Below are 25,028 nucleotides of genomic sequence, written 5' to 3'. Positions count from 1 at the left end.
AGGAGGCGACAGGGATTGTCTTATACATTTGTAAGGGCCTCTTCACAGTTCATGCGCAACACACAACCACTGATAGAAGCTGACAGCAGAGTATATTACACCAAGTGTGTGTGACAAATGAAAGTGGTCTTTACGACCCCCTGCTGTGGAATAAAAGGATAAACACTTTAAATCACAGAGCTTGTCGCTGTGTGGAGACTAAGGATGGGAAGAGAAATAAACGTCTCATGTGGAACTATTGCTCTTACAAAAGTATTTTTCCTGTTTTTCTTTTTGTGTGTGTGTGTGTGAATTTTTACTGACTCTGCAAATATTTTCATTTGACCCTTCCAAAAATATAGAGTACAGCCATTAAAGTTCATTAATGTTAACCCTGTTGTACTCTATATTCTATATATATATAAAATATAGAATATATATATAAAATATAGAATAATATATATATATAAAATATAGAATAATTTGATAAAATGGTAAATATTTTGTAAAAAAAACTATATATATGTATAGTTTTTTAAACAAAATATTTACTATTTTATCAAATCAGCTAGAAGTTCATAAACACACATTTACTGAAAGACAATATGGTATGCATTATTACATCTCAACAAATAGCTGTTATATAGCGAATTAACTGTTTTTAATATTTTAAGATGTAGTTAAATGTAACAATAATATTAGATATTTGTTCATGTTTTTGAAAGAAGTCTATTACGCTTAGTCGATAATACAGTCAAAAATATGGTTAAAAAATTTAACATTGTGAAATAATATTACAATTTTAATTAACTGTTTCTATTTTTATATATTTTAATACGTAATTTATTCCTGTGAGGGCAAAGCTGAATTTCAGTATCATTACTCCAGTCTTTAGTGTCACATGATCCTTCAGAAATAATTCTAATATGCTGATTTGGAAACCTTTCATAACTTTAGCAATGTTAAAAACAAGTGTGCTGCTTCATATTTTTGTTTTAGTGCATTTATCTGACTTGAAAACCTTTATAACTTTATACTGTAAATGTTTCTATACTGTCATTTTTAGTTGATTTAATGCATCCTTGCTTAATAAAAGCAGTAATTTCTTTAAAAAAAATAAAAATACTTCCCACAGACTTCTGAATTTTTTTTTTAATCCATTTAGCAATCAAGTGTTGTCCTGCATATTACATGTTGTTTTTGATTTTGTTCTCCAAGATTTGCAAGTGTTGCAGGTTTTGTGCGTACACCTCTCCTTTTTTTTGCGTCACCAAGGGAGCGCGAGAGAAAGAGATGTGGTTATGTGAAGTGTGATATCTGTTGTTGATTATTAACTTTAGCTTGAATATGTTAAGCACTGCATTGCATCCTGTGGTGTGTGATCTCAGCTGCTCTGAATAGCTGTTTATCACACTTGTTTACAAATGTACGCCATATTTCGTTTCCTAAAAATGGATTTCTGTGATTTACAATCTAGTTTAATGAACCAACAGCTGTCAGGAAAGACTGTTCAGCATTCTGTTGCCAAGCAGTGGGGGCATCGCAGCTTGAGAGTGACGTGTCAGAAACGCAAGCTAATGGCAATCTGATGTATTGACATGTTCTACATATTAAGACTCTCTTTTGTTTAAATTCCTTTAACTGCCAAGCAATTTCTGCCTTATTACAAACATCTGCTTGGGTAGGTCTGCACTTCCTCTGAGAAAACTCTCTTCAGAGAAATTTTCATATTTCAGCGCTGTTAGGCAGATTACATGCAATTGTTATGGTCACAGGGTGCTCTTAAATTTCTCCTCTCCTCCGCAGTCTCACAGGCAGAGGCGTCTCTCTCTTATGAGAAAATAATTCTACCACCGTGTGTGTTAAATGTATTTTTTATTGCCCTACTATTCTTGATTGCATAGACGGCAGCAAAAGTGTATTTGCACGTTTAGGAAAATTTTATTATATATTCATTAAATACTTTTATTTATTTTATTTATTTTTGTATTTAATTAATATCCTTTAGAGAAAAAAACAAAGTTTTGCTAATTTTGCTATATATATATATATATATATATATATATATATATATATATATATATATATATATTTAGACACACACACACAATTTGTTTACTTATTTTTTAAGTATTTTATTTGGTAATAAATAAATAATAATTTTAATTATTTTAATAATATTTCACAGATTTTTTAAAATAATTGTACTGTGTGTTAGTTTTAGTTTTAAACTTTCCATGAATTTTAGTTAAAATTTTATAAATAGTAGAATACAATATAACATGGAACTTCGATATCTTTTGAGTTCCACTCCTGATTGAGCAACATGACATGGTAACTGCAAGAATAAAATAAATAAATAAATAAATAAATAAATAAACTATTGATCGTGTGCTGAGGGCATGTGTTGCTACCGGTTACAAAAGCTTCTTATTGAGAATGATCATGTTTTCTGCATACTGTGTTGGAACGTGAATAGCCTTAACTGTGTAAAACACTCACAGGACATGTAGTCTTGTTTTAGTGTAAAGTAATACAGTTTTTACAGTCATACAACTTTTAAAGGGTAAGTTCACCCAAAAATAAAAATTAGCCCATTTTCTGTTCACCCTCAAGGCACCCTATTTGTATGACTTTCTTCTTTCAGACGAATCCAATCAGAGTTATATTAAAAATTATCTTTGCTCTTCCAAGTGTTAGAATGGGAGTAGGTAAATGTTTTTTTTGCAACAGTCCAAAATTAGTCAAAAAAAAGCGCATCCATCCAAAATAAAACGTGCCTCACACAACTCTGGGGGTTGAATAAAGGCTTCCTGTAGTGAATTGTTGCGTTTTTGTAAGAAAAATATCAACATTAAAACACTATAAACACTGGTATCTCATTGCCGCTAACTGTCATACATGCAAGTTGTTCCAGTGGATGATGTAGGGCATATGCATCATCATCTCGTTTGTTTATAGGAGCAAAGAAAGTAAAGTGTTCCTTCTTTAGCAAAAAAACCCTTTGGTTTACAAATCCTCGTTTTCTGCTTCTAATTCATGACTGAAATTTCGTTTTGCTGTCTCTCCATTGAGATTCTGCATTCATCACTAATCGAAACATACATCCTACATCATCCGCCCCGAACCGCTCCTGCCTACAACCGTTAGTGGAAGAAAAGTGTTTATAATGTTGTAAACATAGATATTTTTCTTACAAAAACGCATCGATTCGCTAAAGGAGGCCTTTATTCACCCCCTGGAACCATGTGAGGCACATTTTTATTATGGATGGATGCGCTTTATTTGACTCATTTTGGACAGTTGGACAGAAACAACTGCCTAATGGTACTGCTTTTCTAATGGATTTCTTTTTTTAATATAACTCTGATTGGATTCATCTGAAAGAAGAAAGTCATATACACCTAGGATGCATTGGGGATGAGTAATGCATGGGCTAATTTTCATTTTTGTGTGAGCTATACTTTTAAGGATATTAGGGTTGGATAATAACCACAAGGGAACAACAAAGTTCTGTGTATCTGTTTTAGGAAATGCATGCAGCGTTTCTATCTCACTTGACCTATGTCAGTTTTGCTCACTTTATTCATATTACTGACAGAGGAACGATGTAAAAGAACATCTGGTATATGAACAAAGCCCTTTTTTTCCCAGAACTCATGCTACGTGTCTTTCTTTGTGATTTGTCAGATTTTAGAAGCCTTGGCCAGGAACGATGAGCAGTTGGTGCAGACTTGCAGTCGACTGAGCTCCAGCACAGAGCTCATCCCTGAGGACCTCCAGTCCAGATTCAGTGCAATGTGCGGCGAGAGACTGGAGCATATCAATCGAAGAATCACCAATTACAGGAAGGTCAGCAAGCATTGTATGAAACACTTCTTCTTACAGAATGAAAAACGGGTCTGGACTGGTTAGTCCTGGTTTAGCTGGTGGACCAGCATATCCATGTGTTCGCTAGGAAAAACTTAGAGTCTCTACATGGCATTGTAAAGCACAACTGTGCTGTGCATTTTTTGCAGAAAGTAATAGCAAATTTAACATGTTGAAAAATAGGATAAAATTATAATTTTAAAAAGCAAGTCTGTGCACCTAAAAGTGAAAAAGTGAAAACATTGTCACAATTCACTTTCTTTTCTTTCTCTTTTCCATACAGTACTAGAAGTTATTGTGGTCAAATGCTATCAAACAACTATCACTCCAAAAAAAAAAAAAAAAAAAAAAAAAATCACAATAACATAAAGTAAACAAATTCAAATATAAAATATAAAGGTCAACATTATTATTGTTATCTGTATATATATATATATATATATATATATATATATATACATTTTTTTTTTAGATATTTATTAATTTAATATTGTATTTACAACTTTTATTTATATTTTATTTATTAAAATTGTATTTATATTTAACTTATTTTTTTTATTAATTTAAATTTCCTTATTATTATTTTATATTTGTATAAACGGTTTTACATTTTTTATTAAATTCTTTCTGTCTTTCTTTCTTTTAGTTTTTTTGATTTATACTGTAATTATTTGTTAGGAATAGACCAAAACCATCATTCACTGTAATCTTCCCTTAACATTTATACTGTGCATATTCAACTATGGAACATTGACAGAATTTTTTTTTTTTTTTTTTTTTTTTTTTTGCTTGAACTATTAATTGTAGATGTTTTGTTTTTTTAACTTTTCTACTTTTTTGTAACTTTTTTTTTTTTTAGCTGTAGCTAAATAATAGCATTTTAGCTTTTTTCAACCTGATTGAGCTTGATGACTAAATCAGGTTGGAAATCCTAGTTACAAAACACAAGAAACCTGCACACCCACATCCAAAACTAAATGGCATATGCTGGTGTTTTTAGCAGGGTGGATCATTTTCTGTGCTTTAAAAACTAATTTCAGTGTCTTAATACATTTTTCTGGTTGGTGGGAGTCAGATGGCTGCAGCTAAGAAAACTTTGCTTGACTCGTAGCACTTCTATTTAGGTTACCGAACAGGAAACCGTCCCACCCTGTCCTTTTTAACACCAGCTGGCCTTGATTGATGAAATATGTGAGTCCACCAGTACCAAGGGAAGCAGGCTTGTGCAAAATGTCATTTTTAATTTCTATCAGCTGCTCTTATTTGGAGCAAGAAATGGAAAATACGTCCACAAGCATCTGACAGTTTCCCTTGTCTTTCCCTGTGATCTGATTCAACATCCCACTCAGCACTGGATTAATTAGCTGTTGCTTTACCGGCTATAAATAGATCTGAACATCCCGTCTCATTGCATAATTTCCCTTCTGCTGCATTCTCAGTAGGGCCCCATGAGAGGTCTGGCAGGGTCCGGGCCCCAGACACTGAAGCTCCCAGTTTGTCAAAGCTAGCCAGGAATGTGGGAAGTCCGGTCTGAGGGGAGGCTACGTGTCCAGGGCAGCTGTAACCTGTCCAGTGTAGTCCATTACCGCAGCCATTCATGATCACAAGCATAGAATTATTATGTCATTGTTGGAAAAAGACAAGGTTCAAATCCCTGCTCAAAGGGAGCAGTGAGGTCTTTTCAGCCTGTTGTTACTGATTCAATTACATGCTCCTGTGCCTGAAACCATGACTTTGAATGCAAACAGTTTAAATCAGTTGTAATTTCAGGTGCAATATGGATCTATTCAGTAACAGTCTTGCTTTGTAAATAAATGACCCCTATATGATACATTTTCTACACGTTGAAAAAGGACACTCCTAACCTGGTCAAGCTTGTCTTCAATTGGTCTATATGTCCTTCTAAGCATGGAAACATTTGCATTCAGCTGATTTAGCTAATTAGCCCCCGATCTCTTAGCCTGACTAGCTAAAAAAAAAAATAGAAAACAGTCCTCTAAAACAGTGGTCTTCAACCTTTTTTGCTCCAAGGCCCCCCATTGTTAAAGACACTATTTGAAGCCCCCCGAAGTAGGACTGGGAGATATGATCCAAATTTTAAATTACGATATGAGTCATTTTATTTCAAGGTGACTCTATATATCATGATATAATTAGTTTTGCTTTAAATACGGTCTTTATGATATAAAAAATTGTATACCTTAGAAATTTAATAATTCTTGACACCAGTGTCAACATAACAAAACAACTGATACTAACCTGTATTAAAAAAAAAGAAAATCTCAGGCTCACTGAAAACAAGTAAATAGTCAGCGATTTAATAAGAATAAGAGACTAATCTCAAGCAATAATATAAAAACTACAGTAGAACAAATAAAAAAGAAATGCTACATACATTGTATAATCAACTGAAAAAAGTAATCAAATGTATAAAATCACTGTGTGAATTAAATATATATTTCTTCTTAATAAAGTTACAAAATAAATTTAGTCAAAAGCAGTGAGAGATTTTCTCGCTTTTGTTGTTTGATTAAAACGAATGACAGACAACAGGAATATTAGACTGCTGTCACTTTAAGAGCTGCCAAGATCCAAAATTAATGTTACACAAAATACTGTCTTCTTTCTCAGCTGTTTGCTTTCACTTAAGACCTAAATTACTGTGTTTATAAGGATACTTGCAAAGACAGGGATTTTGACACATTTAGTATTTTTCAAGGCCTATAAAGCAATTATTAATTAGTTCTCCTCCACTGCTGATAGTTGAGATCCACTGCTTTAAAACTATCAAAATACACCAGCCTGACCAATGAAAACCACCCTAAGCTGCCAGCCCTTAAACCAACGTAGACTTCTTTACTGTTAAACACACCAAGAACATTATCAGGTGATTGGAGAAGTTGATGGACTGGTGTTTTTATAGTGTGTTTAGTGTATACCGTACCAAGCTTTTATATGGTCAAAACACTTTTTAGTGTTCACAGTTTAATCTGAAAGTTCAGCTACACCAGATCATGATGGGAAAGTGCTGAACTTAGCATGTTAGCATACCAGACTCCATCCGAAGATCCTATGGCTAACTCTTAATGAAGCCAGGTTGGTTGAAGCAACACAGTATTGTTGTTTTGGGTACAGTAGTACAGGTTTAGATGATTTACATAGGAAAAACCGTAAGCTCTTGCTCATATTCACACAAATATTTACTGTATCTTACACAAATGAATCTCTCCTCTCAGTTTTCACGGGTTTTGAAGAACAGGGCCTGGCCCACGTTCAAGCAGGCGAAGACTAAGGTTTCCCCTCTACACAGCAGTGACTTCTGCCCCACCAACTGTCACATCAACGTAATTGAGGTGTCTTATCCCAAGACCACTACTTCCCTTGGAAGTGCCTTCGGAGTCCAGCTGGACAACAGGAAGAACACTCTGGAGAAAGGAGGCTGCAATTCAGAGCAGGGTGAGTGAAGATAGATTCCTAAATTTAATGTACAAGCAGAGACGGTTCATTATAGGAAGCAATGGCCAGTTTAAGTATTGGGTTTTAATCATTTTTCTACTGGTTTGTGATTTCAGGCAAGCTGAACCCCATGGTTTACGTCCAGCACAGTATCACCAGCATGGCCGCCCCGTCAGGACACAGTCTGAGCAGGGCAGAAGGTCATGGTCTACGCTTCCTGCTCCGAGAGGACGACCTGCTCATCCTGGATGCCTACCAGAAACTTCTGACCAAACTCACCACTGTCGTCAAAGAGATGGAGTGCTACGCCGCCCAGATTCATGAGTATGACATTTTTATTTGGTAATATCTTTGTTTGGTCATGTGACTGTTAAAAACATGAATATATAGCTTGCCTTTTCAGCCTAGTACAACAACTGTCTTAAAATTCAGTACTTAAACTGACGAAAAGTCAAGTTTTGTAGTGAATCTAAGCTTTTAAAAGTAAACAGAGTTGTGACTGAACTGTATTACTGCCCTTTGCTGCCAGAGAACTCTCTAACTCATCACAAAGAGAGCTTGATCATTAGAAATGTATTATCTTTCATCAGATGAGATTTTTCAATGTGGTTTATGTTTTATTCTCTTTATTCTTTTGTTTGTGGCCTACCCTCTGAATGAACTGGCCTACCTGGTTATCATGCTTTTAAAGTCACAGAGAGGTTAGAAAGAAATCAGAAAAACAAAATTGTTATTTGAAAGTTATGTGCAAAAACAGCCATGGCTAATTTCAGTGATATAGTAAGTATGTAACCATACCTCCATCAAGAGGTTAGAAGGAAAATAAAAAGAGCTTTAGAATCAGAATTAAAAAGAGCTTTATTGCCAAGTCTCATAAGAAATTTTTCTTGATGACCGGAGTTACTGAAGACATTCATATAATATGAGGTAATAAAAATGAAATTGACGCTAATAATAAAGGGAATTGGGAATAAATTAATGAAATAATAACTAAATGGAAATGAAAATATAAAGAAAATGGACAGAATTATGAATGTGCAAAAGTGCTATTTTACAGATGAAATGTTTTAAGACGTTAAATACAAAATGTAGAGAAAATATTCAGAATTATGAATGTGCAAATGTATGGAGCCCTTAAAGGGACATGACGGTGGGAAAAAATTTGGGGTTGGAGGAAATAGTTTTGTTTTTTTTCTCTTTCAAAATTTCTGCTTTCCCTCAAGAAACTTTGGATTCTATCGTAAAGCCAGTTAAGTTCGGACAAACACCTTCTATTTAATTTACAGCTTGTAAATTAGTGGTTAATACAGCTCCATACGTTCAAATTTTTTTTATATATATGTTTTATTTTAAACTTGCACACAAATACAGTCAGCTTTGCTTGCATTATAGTTTAAGGCATGGTTTAGGGACAAAAAACTTTTTTTATATCAGTGTCTTCTTATATTGAGCCATGTTAAATATGGCTTACTATGGGGAAGAAAACGCTTATCGTGCAATTCAGCTCATCCACTTGCATGTACACAGAATATAATTTTAATAATTTGTATAGCATATTTGGTCTTTTTTTTCAACGTCTTCATTAAGCCGCGTTTTCTTTATGGGTGGAAAACACTTCTGTTCTTCTGGGCTTACCTGCTTTCATGTATAATTAATTTATTAATAAACTGTGTACTGAATTCAGCCTTTTTATACCAGTGTCTTAATCCATTAATTAAGCGTTTTCTTTCTGTTGGGGATATGCAATTTACCAGGTTATGTTAATATTCTTGGCTGCTTGACTGTATGATTTATTAAAAAAATGTGTACTGAATTTAGTCATCCAGTGTTTTATGTCCCGAAACTGTGCCTTGATGAGCATGCACTGAATATTTCATCCACGTTCAAAATAAATCTCTATGAACCACTCCAATGTGAATGTATCAAGCCGTATATACCACAAGCTATAAAAGTAAACAGGAAGTGTTTGTCCACTCAATTAGTGTCACGAGAGAACACAAAAGTTTTGCAAGGCAATGCAAAAGTTTTGCGAGAGAATGCAAAAAAATCTGAAAAATATTTTTTCCTCCCACCCCATTTTTTTTTCACTCAGTCAGATTTTTTTTCCCACTACCATATCCCTTTCGGTGCACCATACAAATGTGCTATTTATAGATTAACTGTTTTTATATAAATGAATAAATAAACACAAACAAACAAACAAATTAATTATTTAATTAATTATTTATATATATATAAAAACTATTATTAATAATATTATTATTTTATCAAGTGTGCTTTAACTAAATTATTAATGAGGTTTTAAGAAAATAATAATAATACATACTTTCTCTTAACTGTGCTTTCTAGCTAAATCATTAATAAGGTGTTAATGTATGATGTTGATGCTGTTAAGAAACAAAGATATTTTTTTTAAATCTTGGGTTGACATTAGCTAATTAAACACTTGAAGGTTTACATATTTGCAGCATTTTTGCATCTCTCTTGACTGTAAATGATTTGAGACATTTACTTTTAATTACATTTGGAATCAAATGACTTCAGAAATCATGCAAATTGTTTTTCTAGATGTGACAGTTCTTATTACTTCTAGAGTCTCTATGGGATGTTACTGTCTCAGCAACCGTGTACTCTCTGTACAATACACGTGACCCAACATCTGGAATTTGCAGTGTTTCTAATTACCTTTTTTTTCCTCCAGCGACTAAAATGAGTAAAATGAGGGTGGGTTCTTCCTGTCTGAGCCGAGTTGTTGATGGCTTCATTTTCTGGAAGTACATTAACACCTTGAAGGAAATTGGACACCCTGAGGCCCCTAGCCCAAAATGGAAATCTGAAAAAATAAAATAAATACATAAATAAATAAATACCACAAGAGCACAGAACACAAGCAGTACACTGTAAATGTCACTCTCACTGAGTCATTTGCAAAGTGGCACAAGCGACTAACAAGACTACATTACGTTGTCTTTCTTTCTCTTTCCCTCTGTTCTTTCCAGTTATAGTCATACCAACTATAGTTTAAATAATAATAATAATGAAAAAAACATCCATTATCCCATCAGCCTTTGAATTTTCATCATTACATGGACATCACATGCTCAGATCCCCGGTGGACATGATGGCAATTACAGCTAGTCTTGATCTGCGGTGGGGGTGGCACCTTTCACTGCTGCTGCCATATGCTTGTCAGTGCAGATTGCTGGCTGAAGGTCTGTGACTGTGCTTATTGGCAAGGCTGTCCTTGATCTGGTGGGGAGATAATGACCTTCCACACAGCCCTGGGCAAGAGAGAGTGCTGTAATGGCTGCCTGGAGGCGGTTGTCAGACAGCCATCCCTATCATGCAGCATTAATGGGGCAAATAGCAGCCGAGTAGCTCATTGGAGCCACTTCCGGAAGCCTCTGACTCTGCTGTGGATTAAGAAGTGCATTGATCTCTACAGTTGTTTAGGTTGAAGAAAAGGCTAAGAAAAGGAAAGTATGAGGGGATCTGAAGCGGGTGGTTCAGAAAAACTATAGAATGGTGTTTGTTGCTGAATAACTGCCTTAAAGGGACACTTCAGCCAAAGATGAACTTTCAGTAATTTTTTTTATCACCATTTTGTCATTCCAAACCTGTATGAATTTATATTCCTACTATATGTAAAACAAGTATTATGAACTTCATATGTTCATATAATGAAAGGTGCCAGCAATGTTGTTTTTGACCCCATTGACTTTCATTATGTGGACAAAAAAAATTCAACATTTTTCTAAATATCTACTTTTCATGGCCCTCAGAAGAAAGAAAGTCATACCGGTTTTGAATAAAATGAGGGTGAGTAAAATGAAGATGACTTAAAATTATTACAAATGAGACAAAACAGGCAAAACAACAGGAGCCAAGAAAGCTGCACTGTTTTTTTTTTTTTTTTTTTTACACATAATCAATGGTGCTCTTTGGATATTTGGAGGTAAATATCAAACTGAAAAGATTAAATACCCAAGGTACTTGTGTAGTAAAAATAAACATAACATGAATTGAAATAAGATAAAAACAAATAAAAATCAATATAATTAATATTTTAATTCACTTCAACAACTGAAATGTATGAGGAAGACAAGTTTTAAGTGTGATGTATGTACCTGGAAAGTTCATAAATTGACAAAATCTTCAAATGCCACATTTTCCTAGTTACAAGCTATTAAATATTTATAGTGAAGAAAAACAGAATATCAGTATCCAGTAAATCAATCAACTGGAAGGGTCATGCACTGCATATTCGTTGGTTAAAAATAGTGGAGTGCATGGATACCCTACAGAAAATGACATTCCTACAGTTTTGATTCCTGAAATGTTATTATTTTTTATCATAATAATGTAAGGTTTTTATTTATTTATTTATTTTTTGCATTTACTATGATCTCCCATAGATTAAAGGGTTAGTTCACCCCAAATTGAAAATTCTGTCATTAATTACTCACCCTCATGTCATTCCAAACCTGTAAGACCTTTGTTTATCTTCAGACCACTATTACATTTTTGATGAAATCTGAGAGCTCTCTTGCCCTCCATAGACAGCAATGTAACTGAAATGTTCCAAGGTCCAGAAATGTAGTAAGGACATCGGTAAAACAGTCCATGTGACATCAGTGGCTCAACGCAAAGCTTCGAGAAACCTTTTTGTGCACAAAGAAAACAAAAATAATGACTTTATTCATCAATTCTTCTTCCCAGAGTTACCGTCTTCTGCCATGTTGGAAAGTGTTTTACCGATGCCCTTACTATGTTTTTGGACATGGGTACATTACAGTTGTGTTATTGTCTATGGAGGGTCAGAGAGCTCTCTGATTGAATCCGAATTATCTTAATTTGTGTTCCGATGGTGAACGAAGGTCTCACGGGTTTGGAATGACATGAAGGTCTGTAATTAATATATTAATTACTGGATATGTGTAATGACATTTTTTTTGGGGGGGGGATGAAAAACCCATTTTTTATAAAACAAAAAACCAAAGTTTCCCAAAATCTATGTATCATATTTGTTTTCTTAAAGGAATTTTTATCCCAGAACATTTTGTTATCATTTCCTCACCCTCATGTTATTCCAAACCTATATGAGTTTCTTTCTTACAGTATGTTGAACACAAAAGAATATATTTTGAAAAATTTAAAGAACCAAACAGTTGTTGGTCCGCATTGACTTCCATAGTAGGGGGAAAGTTTTAAGTAGTGTTCACATAAGCAGCTATTCTTCTCCGGACAGCTTTACATTGCTCAGTATAACCAAAGAATGTTTTATCCACATATATCATATACCATATAAAACATATTAAATTCTGTTCCTTTGGCTTTGGCTTCTGTTCTTCAACTTAAATGCAGATGTTTCACATCTGTCTATTCAGCTGTTTCAGATAGCGATCTCTTTTGTATTTGCAAGTGTGACTTGACCAGAAGTCACATTCTGATTATAGTTGAAAGTGCAGAGTCAGCTGCACAACATTAGCTGAATGTAAAGAGCCTCAGATGTCACATGAAAGCACTCATATATAAAGGACTGTAGGCAGAGAGACCCATGGACCCAAACCAAGATCTCCCCTGCAGACTCTCATCATTGTTCCCCTCCTCCACTTCTTCCCACTTTGATGCTCAGTGCCCCTCGAGGCCCCATGCTGCACACTCTTTCTTATTAAGCTACAGCCAATGGCAGTGCTGGGTGTTCTTTTCAATGGCGACAGAATGGTACTCTATGGTGGCTACCTGTCTGCTTTGACAGGAGGGAACATTGTTAGAAACCTGCAAAGTTGGAGAACCAGAGCAGCTGGAGAGCCCTTCAAGCGATCTCACAAGTGAGGCATCGCCGGAAACTTTCCTCAGGTTCTCACTTGCAAAATTGGTTTGTGTTGGAAGGGTTTTTTTGATGTTTTGTTTTCTTGTTAAGATGAGATTTAGAGTTATGGTTTGCGTTTGTAAGGGAACGTATTCCACAAAAGTGTGTCTATGTGTCCCCTCTCAGTAAAAGAACCTAGAGGGGTTTGTCCTGAAACTCAAACAAGGCTTGACATGTTAGTATGTTCATGTGTGGAGAGATTGGGCCTCAAAACCAGACTGAAAATTTGACTTAAATATCCCCTTATTTGAGAATAAGTGTCTACATTTTCTTTGCCGTTCTCCTAATGGAGTTATGATTGTTAACACAGCTGGATATGTGTGTTTTGATGTTATCCATATTTTTAGGACCTCAAACTTCCTCAAGTTATTGTCTGGAAGCCAAGCACAAACAGGTTGTGATTTTGTTTGGCTCTGGTCATCCTCACACATTCAACACTCTGACACGCTGTGCCTGATCCTCTCCAAAAGTTTCAAATATAACTTGAAACCATGCTAGACTTAAAAGAGATTTGAGAATGAATGGACGAATGGATTCACAACATAACAGAAGCAAGTTGAAAGTGTAGTAGAAAAATGCACAACACAAAGGAAATATGCCACAGCGCAACAGAGCAGAAGTTTTATATTGTTTTATATATTGTGACTTTGAGGAAGTTATAGGCAGTGTTGGGGGTAACGCATTACAAGTAACGCAAGTTACATAATCAGATTACTTTTTTCAAGTAACTAGAAAGTAACACATTACTTTTTAATCTAAAAGAAAATATCTGAGTTACTTTTTCAAAAAAGTAACGCGAGTTACTTTGTTTTCCCATTTATTGACTGACAAGTCTCCTGTCCCCATATTGGGAGAATTCGGAAGTACAGTGCCGTTGTGTGCACATGATGTTACTGTAGTTCTAAACTAAATGTGAATGTGCATTAATTAATAATAAATAAAAAAACAGATTTAGTATTCAGCAAAATTAATTAACACAGTGAAGTACAAACTCAGGATATGACACAAACCTGCAATAATTAAATATGTTAAATAACACAGATGTCTCTAATCCCATTGTATTAACTAATGTATTTTCTGCTGACCTTTGATGATCCAGTTCAACCATACTAATAAGCAAAAATTACATTGGATAAACTAACAATTGTTAAGCTCAGGTTTATTCATTACACTTTTTGCTGTGAAAGAGCTTTTACATTAGCTATTAATAAAACGTCTTATATTAAATACAATCAAACCCTGCTCATATTTAAAAAGTAACGCAAAAGTAACACTAAGTAATTTAATACATTACTTTCCATAAAAAGTAACAAAGTAGCGTAATTAGTTACTTTTTTTTAGGGAGTAACGCAATATTGTAATGCATTACTTATAAAAGTAACTTTCCCCAACACTGGTAGGACATATGTCTCCCAATATAATGTTCATCTTTGTTGCAATATTCAGCTCATGTAGTCTCTTCAGTATATCTAGTCAATAAAAAGAACAGTCTTTTCCCTTTTATGAATGTGCCATAAATATTTACACAATATTGTGCAATATACTGTACACACATTTTTATTTTATTTTGTTCTATTCTTTTTTTTTCATCCATTCTTCAAACCATAACCATGACAGATTTGGACTGATTGTATTTTATTGGACAGATTTTAATTTATTTAATTTTTAATTTTATATATTTTTATTATTCCATATGTTGCTCCTTATTCCCATTGTGTTTTCAACTGCTAGTATTTATTGTATTATCCACCCTGGTTCACTGTGAAAGAGTCGTGGAGTGATGTGTCTTTCCCTCTGTTTATGTGAGTCATGAACATGTGTTTCTGGAGGTGTAGATTCTGACTCTTTTATTGTACATAGATTGCAGTGTGATTAAAGAGTGATTAATCTTTCTCTGGTTCTCCTTGTCTCTCTCTTTCTCTCTGTATTTCCCACAGTTTGCTCTCCTCTATCACACATCCCACAGGGTCTGAAGGGAAGCCCACTGAGAGCTACATTTCAGCTGAGAGTGAGAGTGAGAAAAGTGAACGCAATGGGAAGAAAGTGTGTTTTAATGTGACTGGAGATGAGCAGGAGGACTCGGGTCATGACACCATCAGCAACAGAGACTCCTATAGGTAATGTGTTTTACAGTAGCTTATTAAGTACTTTTACAGTTAGATGTAGTGTCTTCTCTAAAACATCACGTCTGCCAGATTTCACACAACATTGTGTTCTAAAAGCAGTTCATAACACAAAACAAATATGTGTTATATAAACAGCCATCAATATAAACAGTCTGCCTTTACAGCCAGTTTCCGCTTTTTGGTCCAGTTATGTCATGACAAAAGTCTAATAATTTTTTTTTTTAAATGTATATTTATTTTATTTATTTATATTATTTTGTTTTCCTTTTATTTTTTATTTTTTATTTTATGTTTATTTATGTTTTGCTTTGCTTTTCTATGCTTTTTGTTTTTTTATTTCTTTTTGTTTGTTTTTTGTTTTACTTTGCTTTGCATTGTTTTGCTTTGTTTTGTTTTTTTTGTTTTGCTTTGCCTTGCTTTGTTTTGCTTTGCTTTGCTTTGCTTTGTTTTGTTTTGCTTTGCTTTGCTTTGCTTTGTTTTGCTTTGCTTTGTTTTGTTTCGCTTTGCTTTGTTTTGTCTCTGGCTTTATTTACACCAAAGCTCACAAAGGAATACATTCAGAAGAATATTTAGTTTTTATCTTGTATTTTTATTCTGATGAAGAATTTGCTGTGATCTTTACAGATTGCTTCAGCACCACTGTGATCTTGTCATGTATTAGTATTTATATTATTTGTTCATAACACTTTCTTCTGCTTTTTTCCAGTGATTGTAACAGCAACAGGAACTCCATAGCGTCGTTCACCAGCATATGCAGCAGTCACTGCAGCTCTTACGTGCACAGTGACGAGATGGACTCAGGTAATGCAACCAGACATAATCGTGCACACGTTTGAGACCACAACACCATTGTTAGTTTACCTCCATGATAAATCCTTCATGACTGTAATCAAATCTGGCAAGTGCTTGGATATGCCTTTCAGATTGATTCTTATCTCTTTGCACTGCACATCAAGCACGCATTTTCCACTTAGTCAAACAGAACCCGCCAAAATACAGAGTGTGCCAAACTGATGACCATTTGATGCTAACCACTTAAAAGATGGAGACTGAGAAGTATGGGAAAGACAGAGAGAGAGGGAGAGATTTTTTTGCGTTGTTATGGCAGTACCTCACTAATTAAATAAATGTGTTAATGGCTATTGGTTGAATGATAGTGTCCTCTAATAATTACCATTTCACCCTCTACCTACTTGCATACACACACACACACACACACACACAATCACATACAGGTGACGAGATGCCAACCAGTGTATGGATATCTCATGACAAGCAGAAGAAGTTACACGGCTTCCTGGAGCATCTGTTCAGCCAGGTGTGTGTTTGTGTGTCAGGATCAACAAACTTTTTATATCCACATTCATGTAATCTACTTTTTGTTTCAGTATTTTGGTACATAACAAATAGCATGGACCATTTCAGTCACGATAGCTTAAATGTCTTATCCATTTTTGTGTATAGATATATAAATAATAATAACAATAAAAGTGACACTTTTATCCTTTATATATAATGCACTATAAAATTATTTTTTGAATTTGTAACTATGCCTTTTAATGCACATAATAATGCATTATACAGTCTCGTGAATAGTTGTAACCACAATTAAAACATTATTACACTAATCGATACATTGTTTACTATGCATTTTAAATTCGGTTATAATTATTTATGATAAGATATAATGTATTACAATGCACATTCTGAATAATTATAATGCATTATGCAGTACCCTTTAGTAACCCTTTATAATGCATTAAACATAAAGGCTTTAAGTAAAGGGTTAGCAGTAGTGGTGGTAATAATAATAATAATAATAATAATAATAATAATAATAATAATAATTGAATTTCTGTATGTACTAATATGCTTATTTATACATATAACTACAAATAAAAAAATGACACTTTAAGGATTATATAAATTTAAAATACAAAAATAAGTATTTACTATTTATATAAAATATAGCTGTTTTATTAAATAATGCACTAGTGGTTTAGCTTCCTTTTTATTTGATCCCATCTGCTCTCAAGAAGACTTAGCTTCACCTTTGGCTTCTTTGACACTTAAAAACAGACTGAAGTCCCTCCCATAATGCACCACGGCCATGGTCATTTTCCCTTACACTTTTTAACGAGGATGTCTCAATTACCAGTAAAGCAGCTTGGCTGCTGTTTGGTTTATAGTACGCAGGTTTCTGGGAGCACAACACTTCCATTTCACATGCAGCACGACTGTTTTCTGCTGATGGGGTGGGAATTCAAGGGGCTTTTGGTTTGTGCAGTCTGCCGCCTTGGGCACTTTAGGTTTACAAGCACCAAAGAGATTGAGTTTTGAAACAATGAAATACTTATGAGTTTGTACACATTTGCTTAGTTAGCTAATTAAAGACTAATTTCCTGTGATGTCTTGGTGCTGATCTCCTTTTTAGGTGGAGTCCATCACCAGTTTGTTGAAAGGGGCAACTGTGACTCGAGCCTTTGAACAGACCAAGTGTTTCACTCCGGGACGGGGACTTCAAGGTATCGAGAGATTCTCATGTTAATGAAGTAAATTGTGTTGGCCCAGGCTTATTCATACAGACAATATTCATTAAAGTGACTTTCATGGTTCAGTGCACTTTTTGTTATGGGTTGCATAACTTAAATTGTGTGCAGAAACTCAGAAACTATATGTTTATGAGATTATGATCTTCAGGGAACTTTTTCTGGCATAGCCCCTCTGAAATGTCTCAGACAGAAAGAAGGAAGTGACATAAATCTGGGCCTGTATTTTGTGTGTAAAGGGTTGTTGGCAAAAGGAAGTGTGGCTAAAGGTGGGGGTTTCCTCTGAGCAGTGTGAAGGTTTCTGTGATTGACTGCTCCAGCCTCAGATTTGTCCTTTGCTACAAATCATCTTAATCAAATCTGTACAATTCCTTTTATCCGGGACAGATAAAGAGCACCAGACTACTAGAGATAGTCTAGGGCACTTCTTCTATCTGATCTAAGGACACTAGGACATTGGACTCGTAGAAATCGTCTGGGTCACTTCTCATTCTAGATTTTGTGGCGATTTTGCGCCCTTGAAAAGGACACTACTCATAGAGTAGTGTAATACAATACATTTGAAAAGTCCCCTTTGATTACTTGGAAATATCTCTTGTATAAAATGTATTGAATTTTTTACTTTATTATTATTTTACATTTTATTGTTTTTTTTCTTTTATTTATTTAATTTTATTGTTTATTGAATTTTATATTTTTATATTGTATTGTAAATTGTATTGTTGTTTGTATTTGTTTATTATTACATTTTATTATTTTGATATATATTTTATATCTTTTTTTGTTTGTTTATTTCATATTATTGGTTATTTTATTTCACTTTGTTTATTTAATATTTAATTCGATATTTTTTGTTTCATTTGATTGCTTTTTTGTATTCATTTTCTTTTATTGTTTATTTCATTTTATTTTTTTATATTTTATAGTTTTTTTGTATTGTATTTTATTTGTTTATGTTATTCTTTTTCTTTAATTGTTTATTGTATACATTTAATTTTGTTTATTTCATGTTTTTTATTTTATTGCTAATTTAATTTTTTTTATTTTAATTTTATTGTTTGCCATACTGTTTTTATTGAATTTTAAATTCTATAGTTTTTTTGTATTTTATATTTTATTATATGTAATTCTATTGATTATTATTATTATTTTTAACACTGAGTTCTTGCCTTAATCCTTTGGAGTCGATTAACATGTATACGCGTTATGAGGCATTTTCTCCTGATAACCCCGAAAAGAACTTAAATTACACTTTCAGTTTTGATCGTACAGATAAGAGCAATACATCAATCGAATCTGTAAAGGGTCTACTTTTTTGTATACAGACATAATAATAACAAAACTTTGTGCATTTATAAAATAAAGATAACAAACAAGGTGTGCTGTCTGCAGCCTTTGTCTGCACTCTTCTATTCGTAGGACATAGTGATGCTTACTTTCAAGTGAATTTCATCCATAAAATCTGGTATTATTTACATTTCTTTTATAATAGTGATAATCAGCTCCAGGAACGAAGATCTCAGTGTGTTGACAGTAGAAACAAACTTTAAAGCAATCTGCAGTAACTCCTGAGTCCCTGGTTTATGTGATAATAAAGTTCATTCCCAAAGGCATAGTTTCACACAGGATGTGGCTCAAGGTCATTTGGTAGGTTAATAAACACAGTCGGCATTGTTCTAGTGATATTTGAAAGCAGGGAACACTTTGCCTGGGAAATAAATCTTAAATGAAATGACGAGTCAGCGAATTGCTGCTGTGTGTGTGGTCTGAATCTAGTTTTATACCTCCACAAAATGTTACTGCTTTGCTGTTGTAAGGAGATGAGCAGATTAGTATGGAGTCCTCAAGGTTTGAACAGGTGATTATAATCTGTGTGCTCGTGCATGTGATTTGTTAATTTAACCTACCGCATGCATTCAGGTAATAAAATAAAATGTGAAAATTAGAAACCGAACTGCTTATTAGAGCTAGTGAAAAAAAATGTAAATATTAAAAAAAGACATCAGAAAGACATATCTCTCATATAAACACCTAAAATATTTTAGTTTTATTCATTTTATATATATATATATATATATATATATATATATATATATATATATATATATATATATATATATATATATATATATATATGGTAGATTTTGGTGTATTATTTATTTATTTTGTATTTTTATTATGTTTTAAATTATATTTTTACTTTTATCACATGCGGGGATAAATAAATATATAAATAAATAAATAAACGCAAATACAGAAATATTTGCAATATGTAAATATTTGATACCTTGATGTTTACATATAAGTAGTGGATACAAATATACTGTATTTTAATAATAATATTAATAAGTTATGTAAATAAACTAATATTAGATAAACAATATATTACTATTATTATTACAACTGTTTGTCTCAGTAGTGGACCTGCTCTTACTCGGTGTGTGGCAGATTCCTGAACATGCTTTACATCACTACAGAGTGCTCAAAGGAAATTATTATATAATCACTGAGACGAATCGAGTGATGTAAGCCCATCTCACCCACCCTCCTTTTCCCTGAACGGAGCAGGAAGCAGATAGGTGTGTGTGTGTGTGAGAAATGGCATATGTGTGTCACTGCCATACCTTTTCATCATCACCATGGTAACAAGCATTGACACCTTTTATGGCCAGAGTCATCTGAACTTAGGGCATTGGAGCTATATATCATATATTTTTACAACACTCGACGCTACTGATCCTACACCACAGGGTCTTGCGTGGTGCTTAAATGTGTTTTCCTCACTTTAGTGGAGTTGTCTGTTTGATCCTGCACGTTTGACTCCAAAGATCCTGTGATTGTTTTTGGGCAGAGTTTCATCAGGAACTGGAGCCGAAGCTCAACTGCACCAAGAAACTGCGGCTTCACGTCAAGCAGGACCCGTGGAACCTGCCCAGCAGCGTTCAGGCTCTCACACACACCATCGCCAAGTTTGCAGAAGGTCGGTGGTTTCAAAAGCGACACACACACACCACATACGTGCGATCCTGGCCAAAAACAACCACTCCAGCAGCTCTCGATAGGGCTGGATGCGGCCGTTATTCAAGCACACACGGCCAAATGTGAGTTTATGGAGAGCAGAGAGTGAGTGTTTGGCTTTAACTCCCTCAGGTCAGTTGTCAGCAAGGGCTGAAAAAGCATTTTCCTGCATTTTAACTTCCTTACTCTGCTGTGTGTGTGTGTGTGTGTGTGTGTGTGTGTGTGTGTGTGTGTGTGTGTGTGTGTGTGTGTGTGTGTGTGTGTGTGTGTGTGTAAATGCCAAACTTGATGAATTAGAAGCAAAAACATTATCGTCCAGTCTGATGTGTTTACAAGACTATAACACAATGAAATTAAATATTACATTTATTAATGGTAGAATAATATAATATTATAATATAGAATAATATAAAAAAAATTTTTTACCAGCATTGGGTAAAACCTTTTTATTTTATTTCATTTAATTTTTTATTGCAAAGGATATTAAGATTTAGAATATTCATCATCATATTCACTATAAAGTTTTGCCACTCTGTATTATTTTAGTGCAAAAATCTGCATCATATTCACTTCACTTCATACCGTAGAAAAGGAAATATTTAGTTCTTTAATAATATTAATAATAATAATAATAGATTTTTTTTGTTGTTGTTGTATAAATCTGCATCTTATGTACTTCATTCAATTAGATGTTAAATGCCGATTTATATTTTTCAGATTTTTTTATGTACTTTTTATATTCCCTCAGAGGTGAAAACACGCCTATTGTTGGTCCTGCTGCAATACACAGGTGAGTGTCGATTAAACCAAATTCACTTACGCATGGTATTCAAAAACTATAAATATACATGACGAATAAGGAACACAATCATGTACGGTCTTTTCACCACGCACTTATTCAGATGCTATAATCAGTCACGCCAAACAGTAGGCAGTCTTTTGAGGTCACCCTGAATAAATTACACTCAGCTGAGAATTCCTCCACACAGCATTTCTCTCGTCACACCTGCAACAGCAGCGGCCCAGCATCCTTCGAGAAAAATTACCCACAGGAGCTGAGCCCTCAGAGACTTCTGTAATCCCCTTAAGGAAATATAATTGAATAAAAAGACACCGTTTCTCAAGGTTATGACTAGAAAACGCAGCTAAATTAAATTCATTTGGCTGAGGAAAACGAGTAGTGTTTTGTTGTGGTGTCTAATGTGTTTTGAGTTCATTGCGAAGTATGAATGTGTCTTTAGATTAAAAATTTGTCTTTAAACTAAACATAATGTGGAGACTGAAGAAGTTTTAAGAGTGCATATTATTGTCCATAGTGCACTTCTAAATGTCCATGCCATCATTTACTCTTCCCCATGTCAGTCAAAACAGCGAACTAAGCGAATGGCTTGCTAATTTATGAATGATATGCTAATTTAACTCTCTTCTCTTCCTCAGACTCAGAGATTCAGTTGAGGAGAGATATGGTGTTCAGTCAGAGTCTGGTGGCGGCGGTTTGTTCTTTCTCAGAGCAGTTGTTGGCTGTGCTAAATCAAGCTCTCAGCGTTGAGAGTGAAAGTCAGGAAGCCAGTCGCCGCTGGCTGGAGCAGATCTCCTCCGCTGGTCTTCTGCTGCATTTCCAATCCCTGCTCTCCCCCAACTTGGTGAGTACCTGACACGGTCAGTGGGCTTGAAATAAGCCTTACCAGCCTTTCTAGTCTGACATCCTCCTTTGGGTCGGATATATTTAGACCAAGGGTCATGTATGGCACTAGAATGTTTTTTAAATCCTGCTTGATGTGGTCAGCATCCAATGGCTTGTTAGGATTTATCACATCCTTTTCAGTTACAACATAATGCTGTTCTGTGTCTGTGATGCATAGCCTGTAAAGATGTAGTTGTTAAAGCAATAATAAGCCATGAGAGGCCAAGTGTTATAGGTATTTTGTCAGGCTGAAGGGTGTTTTTAGGCATGGCACAATGTGTAGCGTGTGAAGTAAAAAAAAAAAATTACACATTAAATAAAAATGTTGGCCAATAATACATAAGACATAATCCATAAATAATAATGTAAGAAAATTTAATTAATGTATTAATTAATTAATTGTATTAAAAAGGAATTAATAATAAGAATTAGGAATTCAGAATTAAATCAGTTGTTTTAAATGTTGTTGTTTTGTTTTATTTAAAAGCTTTTTTTTTTAAACAGTTTATTTGTTTTCTTGTTAGCCTTTTGTTTTGTTTAAAAACTGTTTTTTGTTAAATCGTGGGATTTTTTGTTTTGTTTTAGAACAGTTTTTTGTTTTGTTTGATTTGTCATGTTTCTTGATTTATTGTTTGCTTTTTGTTATATTTTAAAACATTTTTGTTGTTTTATTGTCTGATTTTTGTTGAGTTTGAAAATAGTTTTTTTTAATCTGTGCTTTTTGTTTTGCTTTTTGTGAATTTACAAAAAAAAAAAAAAAACATTTTATTTTATTTTTGTTTTTAACAGGATGATGCATCATGGTTGTGGTGATGATTTCTTATAATAGCTGTGAGGCCTAGTACAGAGAATAGCTGCTACTTAACATCTGACCTAAAGTCTATTATTCTGTGCCTTTAATGAGCAAGATAACTCTTCATTTAACAGAAAACAGTGTGAAGAGACCGACATCATCCCTGAGCTACATTCTTACTTTGTTTGTCCTCCTCCCTGCAGATTACATCTGCTTTTTTGTTTACTGCAAACGGCCTTAAGGTCAGATCCAGGTCTGTGGATTGTGACTCAGTGGAGTTTTCTGACTTATTGAATTGATGACTGTAGCCATGTGTGTTTTCCCACACACCAGCAATCTACACAATCTGCAGGCATCCCGACAGACCAGAGGATAATGCAGGATTATCATGTCTTGTAAAGTGTTTCTGTTTCTTGGTTCATCTTGAGATCAGATTTCACCTGGATGTGATTGAGGATTACATTTCTTTATGCATGCCTGGGGTTGTTCTTTATGTAAAAGATTTATTTGCACCCAAAGTCACTTTATGACAAAGGCAAAATCCAAATGTTTTTCAGCCAATGGATAGATAAGACTATTATTACTCTCGCTGTTCATATTTAAAGGAATAGTTCACCCCAAAAATGAGAATTTGCTGAAAATGTACCCACCCTCAGGCCATCCGAGATCAGTTAGAGGTTGTTTCTTCTCTGGAACATTTTGGAGAAATTTAGCATTGATCACTTGATCACCAATGGGTCTTCTGCAGTGAATGGATGCCATCAGAATGAAACTCCAAACAGATGATAAAAGTATCCCAATAATCCAGAAATAATCCACACAACTCCATGAGTCCATCAATTCATATCTTGTGAAGCAAAAATCTCCATGTTTCTAGAAAACTTTTTTTTAACTTCAAACCACTGGTTCTGGACTTCTTCTATCCATACTGTACTACTGCTTTCTCAACTGAAGAAGTTTTTCATCTGAATCAGGAGAGAAATATGTACATACCAAGCACTATTTACAAGCGAAAACAGTCCAAAGCAGTTCCAGACAGATGTATCTGTGGATGGGGAAATTTGGATTTATTATGCCTTTATTATGGATTATGGACTAGAAGTGATGGTTTAAAGTTAAATGCCATAATGATGGATTGGTCTCTCAGAAACGGCTTTTTACTTCATAAGACATTACTTGTGGACTGTCATGTTTTTATCAGTAGTTTGAACTATCATTCTGACGGCACCCATTCACACAACAGGATCTATTGGTGAGCATAGAAAGAATGCTTTGATGAAGTACGTCATGTTTAAATCCAGTATGTAGTCAGAGCAAAGCAGTCAGACCGAGTTGGCGTAAAAATGAAACCCACATGTAATATGAAGATTCCCAGCAATTGAGACTTTAGGCTTATCTCCACAGCACTGATGCTCTTCCCCCTCCACCCCCGAACACTCTCAGACGGCAGCAAGCAACCCGAGGGTAATTTCTTGAAATGATAACGCTTGGCAGCTTTGTAGGCCCCCAGATGAAAGGATTGAAGCATCTGGCACATGGGGATGGTTAGAGAGTCGGCCCACGTATCCGGCAGATGCCGTTTGAGGTGTCGTTTTCAGATGTGTGAGGAGTGGTCCCACGATTCTCACACCAGACCTGTTCAGATTTGTATGTGGATGGTCTCATCCTCAGCCACGGGCAT

At 34.5% G+C, this 25,028-nt stretch overlaps 1 protein-coding gene across 1 annotated transcript in view; it reads left to right on the top strand.

Annotated features, from left to right (window-relative positions):
* prex2 (phosphatidylinositol-3,4,5-trisphosphate-dependent Rac exchange factor 2) overlaps window positions 1-25,028 on the top strand; it is a 128,800-nt gene that overhangs the window by 70,257 nt on the left and 33,515 nt on the right. Inside the window, exons 23-32 of the mRNA XM_026200939.1 lie at window positions 3,670-3,831; window positions 7,086-7,305; window positions 7,422-7,629; window positions 15,115-15,294; window positions 16,010-16,104; window positions 16,539-16,621; window positions 17,738-17,828; window positions 20,704-20,832; window positions 21,619-21,660; window positions 22,308-22,513. Of these exons, the coding sequence (XP_026056724.1) occupies window positions 3,670-3,831; window positions 7,086-7,305; window positions 7,422-7,629; window positions 15,115-15,294; window positions 16,010-16,104; window positions 16,539-16,621; window positions 17,738-17,828; window positions 20,704-20,832; window positions 21,619-21,660; window positions 22,308-22,513 (1,416 nt within the window). The remainder of the gene's footprint in view (window positions 1-3,669; window positions 3,832-7,085; window positions 7,306-7,421; window positions 7,630-15,114; window positions 15,295-16,009; window positions 16,105-16,538; window positions 16,622-17,737; window positions 17,829-20,703; window positions 20,833-21,618; window positions 21,661-22,307; window positions 22,514-25,028) is intronic.

This window comes from Carassius auratus, chromosome 24 (assembly GCF_003368295.1).
Source record: "Carassius auratus strain Wakin chromosome 24, ASM336829v1, whole genome shotgun sequence".
NCBI classification, from domain to species: domain Eukaryota; kingdom Metazoa; phylum Chordata; class Actinopteri; order Cypriniformes; family Cyprinidae; genus Carassius; species Carassius auratus.
Note: the sequence above shows the minus strand (reverse complement) of the source record. Positions and strands in the feature narration are given on the sequence as shown.